The 12,448-nt window shown below is 36.8% G+C and overlaps 1 protein-coding gene across 1 annotated transcript in view; it reads right to left on the bottom strand.

Moving 5' to 3' along the window:
- The window catches only part of CNTNAP2 (contactin associated protein-like 2), a 2,354,843-nt gene that overhangs the window by 1,290,812 nt on the left and 1,051,583 nt on the right, over positions 1-12,448 (bottom strand). Inside the window, exons 7-9 of the mRNA XM_018046828.1 lie at positions 11,456-11,640; positions 6,221-6,364; positions 1,609-1,873 (exon numbers count right to left, since the gene is read on the bottom strand). Coding sequence (XP_017902317.1) covers positions 1,609-1,873; positions 6,221-6,364; positions 11,456-11,640 — 594 coding nt within the window. The remainder of the gene's footprint in view (positions 1-1,608; positions 1,874-6,220; positions 6,365-11,455; positions 11,641-12,448) is intronic.

The following is a 12,448-nucleotide window of genomic DNA, read 5'->3' on the forward strand; positions in this document are numbered from 1 at the left end:
TTTTCTCAGCGATTTCCAGGAGGGCAGACTTCATCCTTGTATTTTTATGTGTTTAGGCATTAAACATCAATTTTAACAGAATCTAGTGGGGAGTTTTTCAACGGTGGTAAATATTTGTATGTGTATCCGTTTTATGTGCTATTCTGGTCTCTCCAGATAATTTCTATTTGCTCTAACTCTCCCCACATGAATTTATACTGAGATGCAGTGATAAAATATGGTGATCAATCATTTTCACTATGAACTTTAGGAGAAAAAGCAAAACTAACAATGCAAAAAGTGAAAAAGTAAATATCTAGGTATTTTACAATAGCTTTTGATTTCAATTATTCAGATACACCTGTGACATAATGGCTTCCGTGTCTTCCTTGAGTCCTATTCTGTAATAGACCACACAGCCAGCTCATACAAAAACACACAGCCTGTTGTAGGAAAAGGCACATATCCTCAAGCAGGAGATATTCTGTAAACACTAGTTCATGGAGCCACAGTGCTGATTTCAGCAAACATTCCTGGAGCATCTCTTATGTTAGAGGCATTGCTCTACGTGCAGGGGCATGGTCTCTGTCTTCAAGGAGCTGATAGCATAGAGGAGAAATGAGATGGACCCAATCATAACACTGTCACGAGTGAACACAGAATATTTAGAAATCAGAGCTCACAGTCACACAGTGGAGCCTTCTGTTAGGAACTTTCTCTCAGTATTTGGTACATCTGTACTAGGGGCTCAGGAAATATTCTTTTTCCTCCCATCTTCCATTTCTAAGTAGTTCATCACTTAGAATAAGTACTTACTTAAAACACTGCTCTCAAGAAACATCTAGAGAAATTTGATGATTTGTGTTTTTTTTTACTATTTTTCAGTCCCATATAAGATATCATTTTCTTTGTTTATGATATCTCATTTGGCGATATCATCTTTCTTTCTGCCATCATATTCAAGGACTATTCCAAGGTCGACAAGCTTATTCAAATAACAACAATATTACCCAAGTCTCCGTTTATTCTGCCACTATACTGTCAAGTTTAAAAATCACTCTACTTAGCCAGGCCAGTCTTCCTTCAGTTGATACTTATCTCTTGTCATTCTTCTTTGTACTCATTTCCCTTTTTTTCCCCTAATACTTTGCATACATTTAGAAGACCACTTTGAGCTTTTGATTCAAGCAGTAGAACTTAACCTTTAAAGTCATAATTTACAACAACACGTTATTGCTCATAGTAAAAGGAATGTGAATGTCCATAAAGTCAAAAGATATCAAGTGCTCTTATGTTACTAAAACAAACATTCTTTGTTTTTAAACATATGATTTTAACTTGGAGGAATATCCAGTACTCTATGCAAGAGGGACTAGCATGAGGAAAAAGGAAAGGATTTCAGTCCTGTCAAGACAGTCCCAACCAATTTTCCTCCTCGCCTGCCCTCATCCTCTCAGTGTTTCTAAGTTTCCCTCATTCAGTCTGCACTCAGGGAAGCCAAGGAAAGATCTCAAAGTCTGAATCCAAACATAATCACGAGGATGTGCCAACAACAAAGTAAAAACATAACCCTAGCTGTGGAAATCACAACAGCAGTTTCAGCCGCAGGCATCGGATAGATTCACTGACCTGATGAAATGTCTATCTGGTTCATCTTGGTCTGCGTGACATTGATGTGAACACCGACTTTGCTTTCAGTGAGGTCAATCTCCACGTTGCCCAAGTTATCCGCAAAATGACTGAAAAGCAGCAGCCCATTGGGGTTCCAAGTCCTGAACTGGAAGCTGACTGAAAACAGGTCCTGGTGAAGCCGTCCGGGCACCTCCAGATAACTGGTAGCGTTGAAAAAGACAGGTACTGTATAAGGCTCCACACACGAGAAACTCAAATTTCCCTGGAAGACAGAAGGGCATGCTTTGAGGAAAATGTAGAGTAAAATAAGCACCCATGTTGACAGCTGACCAAGTGAGAGTTGTGCACATTTCAAAGCAGAGCTTTGAGCTGTGTGCAATTCCCGCCTGCAGTCACGTGACACAGATTCATGCGTCCTTGAAAGGACATGTCCTGGCATGTCCTTTCTGCTGTAGCTAACAGAGTTCAGCAGCTGGCTATCAGTCTGCAGGACTCATACAAGCACCTTGTGTCATGGATTTGACAAACACAGCCTGGTGTGATGGGCTGGCTATGGAATGGATACATACCTGGGTATGTATCCTTCTCTGATGGATATGAGAGATGGACCATAAAGAAAGGTGAGCACCGAAGAATGGGTGCTTTTGAACTGTAGTGATGGAGAAGATTCTTGAGAGTCCCTTGGAATGCAAGGAGATCCAACCAATCAATCCTAAATGAAATCACCCTGAGTATTCATTGGAATGGAGAAGGCAATGGCACCCCACTCCAGTACTCTTGCCTAGAAAATACCATGGATGGAGGGGCCTGGTAGGCTGCAGTCCATGAGATAGCGAAGTCAGACACGACTGAGCGATTTCACTTTCACTTTTCACTTTCATACATTGGAGAAGGAAATGGCAACCCACTCCAGTGTTCTTGCCTGGAGAATCCCAGGGACGGGGGAGCCTGGTGGGCTGCCATCTATGGGGTCGCACAGAGTCAGACACGACTGAAGCAACTTAGCATTAGCAGCAGTATTCATTGAAAGGACTGATGCTAAAGCTCCAATACTTTGGCCACCTAATGGGAAGAGCCAACTCATTAGGAAAGACCCTGATGCTGGGAAAGATTGAGGGCAGGAGGAGAAGGGGACAACAGAAGATGAGATGGTTAGATGGCATCACTGACTCAATGGAGATGAGTTTGAGCAAGCTCTGGGAGATGGTGAAGGACAGGGAAGCCTGGCATGCTGCAATCTATGGGGTCGCAAAGAGTCAGACAAGACTGAGCAACGGAACAACAGATTATTTTGTTATTCAATTCAAACTCTCATTTACATTCCCATGAAATGTGCATATATCATAATACATTAATGCTTTTAGACACAATGACATGAATGTATAAAAGGAAAAGAAAACTTTTAATTGAAGCTTCCTTCTCCCCCTCATGCTTGCTCTATTTGGTACAAAGAAATCTGATTATTCAGATATACTGAATTCTATATTGTAATATCTAAGTACCTTCCTTTTAAAGATACAGAAAAAAAAATCTACATTTTTTGCCATCTTTTTTTTATTCTCACTATATCTTGAGGAATATGATTTGAAGGCATTTTTTTCTTTATTGTTTCCTTAAACACCACCACATACTTATCCCTAGAGGCATAGTTCTTCCATTTTAGTACATTAACCATTTAACCTAAGTTAGGCTGACACCCCCATTAATACTCAAATTAAATTTGTGCTGCACCTGCATGCTCATTCATGCTAAGTCGCTTCAGTCATGTCCACCTCTTTGTGACCCCATGGACTGCACCCCTCCAGGCTCCCCTATCCATGGGGTTCTCCAAGCAAGAATACTGGAGTGGATCACCATGTCCTCTTCCAGGGGATCTTCCCCACCCAGGGATCAAACCAGCATCTCTTATGCCTCCTTCATTGGCAGGCAGGTTCTTTACCACTAGGGCCACTTCAGAAGCCCTGTACCTTCACAGATGATTAGATGACTATTTTTAAAGGCTTACTTTTCCCGATGAAAAGAACTGCTTATGCACAAAAACTGACATGTCATAACTGTCCACTTGCCTGTGTTGTGGAGACTGTCTCCCAGCAAAGTGAAAAGTTCTAAGTGATGGTGCTGATTCTGGAGTCAACATTTAATGAGGAGATGGGTGTGTGTAAGGAGAATGGTGCAGGGTAAGTGCTGAGCCACTTACACAGAAATATTAGCACCTGACATCTTCAAAAGCAAATCTCCTCTGTAAATATTTGCCTTCGTAGAGCAACTTGCAAAATGTCCTGCCTGCCTCTACGCTGCCTAAACCTTTTAATATACATGTTTATTTTTGTTTAAAAGCCTTTTTTTGTGTCTGCTCCTTCCATTTTAACAAATGTAATTATAGATAATTCAGGCTTTTAAAAATGTCTTTGTTATTCAGGTTAAAATACCATTTATAAGCAACAATATATTGTGGTTAAATGTGACTTCGGAATGAGTCTCCAGAGTGCAATTCTCTGTAGTTTGAGAACCTAATGGATACATGCGAGGACCGACTGGGAGGTTTGGGCAGAAATAACACTTTACTACTCCTTAAAGGTGTAAATAATGGGAAGGGCATTATGAGGATTTGGATTCTGTATCTTTCTGTCTTAGGTGATAATTTCTGAGGAAACAAAAGGATTCTGATGCCATTTTATCCAAAGCTTAAAATAACATATATATATATATATATATATATATATATATATATATATATATACGCTGTTCTAGATAAGAAATGACACAGCATAGAAAGAGACCATGACCTTGGGACTGTACACTGTGAATCCACAATCTTTGTTTGCCACTCATATGCGTTATCTTGGAAAGTTATTTTTCTAAGTTAAATTTCAGTTATCATCTACAAAATGTTTATGACAACATCTCCCTTGTAGTATTTCTCTTAGAGTATCATAAAGGTAACAGGTCTCACACAGTACCTTTTACCTATACATGGAGCTATTATTTTGCCCTACAGTCAATATCTTGTAAGAACATTTCACCAAAGTTCAATTTTTAACTGTTAATATAAATTCATCATTAATTTAAGAAAGATAATTAGCAAAAACATTCTACATTCAACTCTTATTTTATGAGCTTCACTGGTGACTCAGAGATAAAGAATCAGCCTGTCAATGCAGGAGACACAGGCTTGATCCTGGGGTCAAGGAAATCCACTGGAGAAGGAAATGACAACCCACTCTAGTATTCTCGCCTGGGAAATCCCATGGACAGAGGAGCCTCGTGGACTACATCAATGGGGTCACAAAGAGTTGGACATGACTTAGAGACTAAACAACAAATTATTTTATAGTTTCTTATATCCAACCAGAATTCCTGTTTATTCATTGGGCATTTCCATTTGTCCCCTCATTTTATGAAAACCCCAGGCTCAAATTTTGGATAACAAATCCATCAAAGTCAGAACATAGTGCAAACACTCATGATATTTTCTATTCCCACTGACTTCCAAATACATGGGTCTCTGGATTCCCAGGATCTTCCCATTGATACTTTGGGATTGAAGAAACTCCTGTTCTTGCAGAACCAGAAGGAACCCACATACCAGATTCATAAGTTTCTCTTATAGTGATCTTACAGGGTGTTGTAGACAGGCAAATGGCAACCCACACCAGTATTCTTGCTTAGAAAATTCCATGGACAGAGGAGCCTGGTGGGTGACAGTCCACGGGGTCACAACGAGTTTGACATGACTGAGAGACTACGTTTTCACTTTGAAATAGTTCAACTTGGAAACACACACACCAGAGCCAGGACCACTGTGAGTTTCTGAGTCACAGACTTCACTATCCAATCTAATCCATCTTTATTGAATTGCATAATACTTAGTATGTTTAGAGCTTTGACAAGAAGCTTATTTCTTTATATACCCGGGTGAATCAGCTTTGGAAACATGAAAAAAAAAAACTAATAAAGGTCCTGGCTTTTAAAATTTTAAACTACTGAATTACATCATCGTCAAGAAATGAAGCAGTCTATACAATGTGACATTTGGAAGCATGCTGCTGCTGCTACTGCTAAGTCACGTCAGTCGTGTCCGGCTCTGTGAGACCCCAGAGACGGTAGCCCATCAGGCTCCCCCGTCCCTGGGATTCTCCAGGCAAGAACACTGGAGTGGGTTGCCATTTCCTTCTCCAATGCATGAAAGTGAAAAGTGAAAGTGAAGTTGCCCAGTCATATCCAACTCTTAGCGACACCATGGACTGCAGCCCACCAGGCTCCTCCATCCATGGGATTTTCCAGGCAAGAGGGCTGCTGATTTAAGGGCTGCTGAACGGGTGGGATGATTGTCCTTAATGGGAAATCTAGAAACTCTGTGGCTAAAATTCCAGGCCCCATCTGAAGCAAATTTACTATTTACAGTAATTTTAACTCAAAAATCAGTATCCGGTCTTAGAGTACATTCAGTATCTCCATATTTTCAGGTACCTCTAAAGTTAGTTTTATATAGTTGAGCCCACAAGCCTAATAACAAATGCTATGATACTGTTGTCCATTAACAGTCCAGACAAAACAACATTTCTTTGATTTTTCTAGGAACTGATATTATGGGGGTGGAAAATCTTACCACATTTGAGGGCTCAAGTTTCTTCCTTCTTGCCAGATCTGTTATGTTGATGCCATTGTAGTTAATGCTTTCCATGCAGCCTTTGAAATTCTTTCTACTGCTGGAACTTGGTTTTCCGGAGAAAGGTATGCCTCCAAAGGTTATCTTTGAGAAAAAGATAAAATGTACACATTCACACTGTATGCGGCTTAAAAAAATAAAAACATTTACAATAAATTAGACAAAACTACTAACACGGCCAGTCAGTTATAATAACCTCAGCCAACATATACAGACATTTGTTCTGTATATGCCTCTAAAGTCTGGTGCATATTAAATTTTGTTGTTATTGAAGTATATACTGATTGTATTAATTCTGAAAAGTAGCTTATAACTTGAGCAAGAAAATAGCAACAACTTCTAAGCATTTTTAATACCTGGAAGGTATTTTATCAATTTTCCTGAGAATGTTCTAAAAGATTTTACACAGCAAACATCTTTTATAAATATTAAGCATATATTTTTATGCTTATAGTATCAATAAATGTTACTAGTGATCATGAAATAACCAGAGCTAATATATTAAGTTTATGACTTCAGCCCAAAGGAAGGAATCTTATATTCACCCTATTTAGACATTGGAGTCTAATGATCACTAGAGTAAAAAAATTGTTAGGCTTATTATGAGTACAGTAAATAGTTCCAAAGGTCTCACTGCCATATTGATTAGAAATATCTTTGGGTTTGGAGGCTATGATTTGAGAACTACAGGCTTAAAGATATTATAGGTCTCCTAAATCCGGAGGAATAAGGTCAATACTCATTCCTGTGATTTTCAAGCAATTGTTAAAATCACAATAAAAAGAGAACATATATTTTTCCAGATACCTTTGATCAAATTACATTATTATAACATCAATTTCATATAATAGAAAATTATACTTAATTATGCATTGCCAATAATAACATGTGTTGCTAATAGTGAATAAATCTATTAATCATAGCTATAATATCAAAATATATAATCCAGACATTATATTTCTTTTAAGTAGTATTCAATTACCAACTTTTCCTACAAAGGTTGGAAAATGAAAGACATTTTTCAACGTCAAAACTTTATAAAAAAAAAACTTTATATAAGGCAGAGATCTTTGGGTTTTAGAAGATATGTATTATGCCTCTGTTATAGTGCTTTGACATTTTAGCTTTTTTAATGTAAATGTTTAAAATTATCTTTAACAGTTTCTTAATTTTTAGTTTACAATGTTGTGTTAATTTCAGGTATATAGCAAAATGATTCAGTGATATATATATATATGTTCCTTTTCAGATTGTTTTACATTATAGGTTATTTAAAGATACAGAATATAGTTCCCTGTGCTGGACAGTAGGTACTTGCTGTTTATCTATCTTATATATAGCAGTGTGCATATGCATTTTAAATTCTTAAACAGTTTTAGGGAAAAAAAGCACACATTAATAATAGCTTATGAGACAACCAAAAAATTTAAAAACACTTAAAATGCAATTAAATGTATTAATAACAGCTGAATATACATATATATCGTTTACCTTAGAGTTTACGGGGAGAAAAGAGAAAAACTAAGAATAAACACACAAAAAAGAATCAGGAATCTACAAAGGATTTCAGGGGTGTCCTGAAATACATTAGGGAAATATTTTCAAGTGGCACTGAACTGAACTTATTAGGTGCTATAGACATGTACTTAATACCATAGGTTAGGACTACCGAGACTTTAATGGAGTGTTGAATTTCCTATCCACAATTTATTTTACCAATTTCTGCTCCAGTTGATAGTAATAAAATCTTCCATGCTTAATGATATGTGGCATCAACACTGTGAATAATATTACTAAATACTATCACAGTTGAAAGTATTGCCTTATTCCTTCTCACTGAGCAGAGTTTCTTTATTGGGGGCTCCTATTTTCCTTTGGGATGATGACTCAGACACTCCTTACAGTTTCTCTATTTTCAACAACCTTCAGCTCATGTCCTACCCTACAGAAGGTAACCTGGTGAAGCACCACTGGCTCAATTTACCAGATTCCTTACAATTAAGTGAAGTGGGTTTAAATCCCCATTTCAAATATCATCATTTGATATTAGGTGGTCACTTCTTTCTTGTTATACGTCCTCATCAAAAAAATATTGTCTAATACCATCATCATTTTCATGGTAAAAAAAAAATAGCTGCAGTTGTTAGATTAAAAATCTGCTACTGATATGACTCACATTATTGCCTTATTAATGACACTGTTATTCAGTGACAACCTTGACACTAGAAAAGAAGTGCATTGACCATTTCATTAGCTGCCAAGAGTTTCGAAAGTGAGACAGGGCTTACCAGATACCTCTGGATGTCCTTTCTCTCACCATCTTTAAGAAAATAATACTGCTTTTCAGCTGAGCACATGCTCCGCATCCAATATATGGATTTACCAATCTCTTTGAACAAGATTTGGCCTCATGGGATTTACGCCAAAGGGGTTTGTGTGACTCTAAGAACTATAATTAAAGGAGGGATTGGGGCACAGTGTTCTTTACTCCCTTCCTTCACACTGTCTGGAATGCAAAAGGGAAAGTGAGTAGTCAACTTGGAGTGCATTGCAGAGGGGATGGAGTAGCACTGGAATAAAAGGAGACTGGGGTCTTGACCATCATGGTGCTGCCTTATGAGCCCAGGGATAACTGCCTACAGGCCCCTTTTAGGAGAAAGGAATAAGCATGCCTGTTATATGCAGTCTAGTTAATTATAACTGATAATATGTAGTAATATCTTTTACTCCCTGTTGCCTCCTCTCAAACAAGCCATGTGCTACTATCTTCACTTTATGGAAAGGGAATATGATTCGTCCAATGTCACACAACCAGCAAGGGGCAAAAAGGGATTTAAATCCAGGCTTAACGGCTCCAGTTTTAGCTCATACACTTGATTTTCTCCAAAACTGCATCATTTTGAGATACAAAGGTAGACCCAGGCATTTTCACGTGCACCATCTGCCGATAATTGCAGTATCTAAGGAAAGTAATTGAAAAGCAGCTCTACAAAGAGAAGTAAGTTGAGTCTCTCCTGACTCTCTCTTAGTCAATTTAAATTTCTTTCTACGTCTCCCTGACAAATATGTCTCAGGCATTTTAGTCCACAGGTGAGGTTCTCAAATGTCGTATTCTATCTAGAAGGGCTCTGAAGTGTTGATGAAACTGCTGACCATATAGAAGGCATTGTGTGTGCATGAATATTCATGGATTTCACCGCAAACTCAACAGGGACTATGATCCCAAATTTTTAATTCTGTTTTTTTGAAAATTGGAATTGTTTTTGCCCATTGCTAATGTTTTAGGATTTCTCACCTCTTCTAGAGTACTTCAAAGTTTATTAATGGAGAATGAATAATTCATCTTTAAATTCTCTCAGATTGTAGGAGATAGGTCACATAAACCAAGATTAATACTAATTTAGAGAAGATAGGAATTTGGGGAATTTTCACATTCTTTGCCTTTCAACAATCATTTTTACTTTCAAGAGATGTTTTTTTGGGGGTAATTATTCCCTGATAACCTTAAATTTAATGTCAATAAAAGTCTCTGTATCAAAGTTTATATTGCATATTCCATTCTAAATTTGTTTAGAAATATATGCAATATATTCATTTAACAGAAAATTTAGATTAGAAACTATTTAAATATATACGGAAAATAAAAAATATAGTTGTAAATCCTGACTTTTCATATACTATTTTATGATAAGTACATTTTATGCCCTAAAAGATTTATGGGTGGATATCAATAATATCACTGACTCAATGGACATGAGTTTGAGAAAATTCCAGAAGATAGTGAAAGAGAGGGATGTTGGCATGCTGCAGTACATGGGGTTGCAAAGAGCTGGACGTGACTTAGCAAGTGAACAACAGCAATCAATAGCACACATATATGTGTGTGTGTACATATATATACATATGTACATATATATATATGTAATTTCAACAACGGGACCAAGGCACATTGAAATGGCACAGCAAAGTCATAGGGGTGCCCAAGTGATTAACCTGCTTTTACAGAACTTTTATTCCTACTTATGATTAACATTTTTGATGGACACTTTAAAGCTGAATTGCTCTTCAAAAAATTCTTCTAAAAAAACTTTATATGCCTCTCAGTGTATTCTGAGAATATGTATTTTTACCAGACCAATATGATCACTGATTATTTTTAATCTTTAGTCATTTGGAAGGTAAAAATATCTTTTTATTTATGAACAATCTCTTTAAAATAGTGTGTATTTTTATTTATTTTATGACATTTATATCTGAGAAAATAGAACTTGCCAAAGGAACTATCTATAGTCACGAATTTATAAATGGTTTATTTATTTATTTTTTTTTATAAATGGTTTAATGTAGGATTTTTATGCAATGTTTTCTAATAAATACTAGGCAATCATGTATATAACATACTGTATATTATCAAGAACAAGCAATTTATAATTACCAATAAAAAGATTATGACAATTTATTCTGGTTTTGTTAAATGGCTCTGATAACATAATAAATGGTCCTTTTCTTCAAATACATGCTACTTTAGTTCCAAGTTGTGAAGTAAGCCAGAAAGAAAAACACCAATACAGTATACTAACACATATATATGGAATTTAGGAAGATGGCAATGACGACCCTGTATGCAAGACAGGAAAAAAGACACAGATGTGTATAACGGACTTTTGGACTCAGAGGGAGAGGGAGAGGATGGGATGATTTGGGAGAATGGGAATTCTAACATGTATACTGTCATGTAAGAATTGAATCGCCAGTCCATGTCTGACGTAGGGTGCAGCTTGCTTGGGGCAGGTGCATGGGGATGACCCAGAGAGATGTTGGGGGGAGGGAGGTGGGAGGGGGGTTCATGTTTGGGAACGCATGTAAGAATTTAAGATTTTAAAATTAAAAAAAAAAAAAAATTAAAAATAAATAAATAAATAAATAAATAAATAAAGTTTAAAAATTAAGCATGAAAAAAAAAATAAAATAAAAAATAAAAAATATTTCAATAACTCATTAACAATTTAATAAAATGGCCTATATTAATAAATTAGGTTGTGAAGCTATAAGTTTTCTTTGGAGAATAAAGTGAAAATGGTATATGAAGGTATACAATTAATCATAATTCAACAAGACCGCATAAAACTGAAGCAGTCATTTGATGCATGACAATTTACACATCCTCAGGTTTACCTCATAGTCCAAATCCAGGTAGTCGAACTCCCCATTGGTGCGGAAATGCTGCGTGCTTCTGTCCAGGGTGAGGTTGATGCTCCGGCCCTGGCGCTCAATGACCACAGAGTGCCAGTGGTGATCGTCCAGCAGACTTCCTGTCATCACGGACGTGTGGCCGTATATGGGGCCAAGCTGGTTGCTTCCTGAATCGCGTGAATGGAAAAGCAACCAGGTAAAGACATCAGAACTCTATGTCATCTCCTGCACTACGGGCAGACACTTTTATGCCATCTCTGTCTATTGTAGTTTACATAGGACAACCGGCATGGAATGATACTTAACAATAGTTGCATGTTCAAGCTACATAACAACTATTAAAGATGGGAAAATCTCTGTTCCCTTAAAAACCATGAGCTTTATTTTTTTTCAATTACTGAGCCATGAATTCTGCTAAGTTTGGTATATTCCTTATGAAGTCAGTGCCCCATGGGCTCTGGAGCCAGAGTCCCTGGATTCTATGCTGTTCCATCACTGGCCTTGCTCCATGATCCTGGCCAAGGTGACTGAGCCTCTCTTTGGTCATACGTAAAAAGGGAAAAATTATAGTACCTGCTTTACAAAGTTGCTGTGAGAATTAAATTAATCCGTACAAGCAAAGAATTTATTTCTTGACATACAGTGAATGTTCATTAAAAGTAACTGTTAATTTTTATTATTATTGTTGTTGTTATTATTATTATTGGTCAAGAAAATACAACATGACAAATATTTTCTGATTCCTAAAACCATAATCTTAAGCACAACATAATGTTTAACGTCATGGAAAATTTACTTAAGTTATACTTTAAAATAAAAATCTGCAAAATTACATATGTAGCATTAGTTCAGTTTTGAAATAAGATCTCCATAGTAACAGGACTATAAATAAGAGTGGAAGGTTGTGAGAGTCTGAAATATTTATTAAAGTCATCTCTGGATGCTGTTTACATATTTTATACCATTTTCTATTTT

This window comes from Capra hircus, chromosome 4 (genome assembly GCF_001704415.2).
Source record: "Capra hircus breed San Clemente chromosome 4, ASM170441v1, whole genome shotgun sequence".
In the NCBI taxonomy this organism is placed as follows: domain Eukaryota; kingdom Metazoa; phylum Chordata; class Mammalia; order Artiodactyla; family Bovidae; genus Capra; species Capra hircus.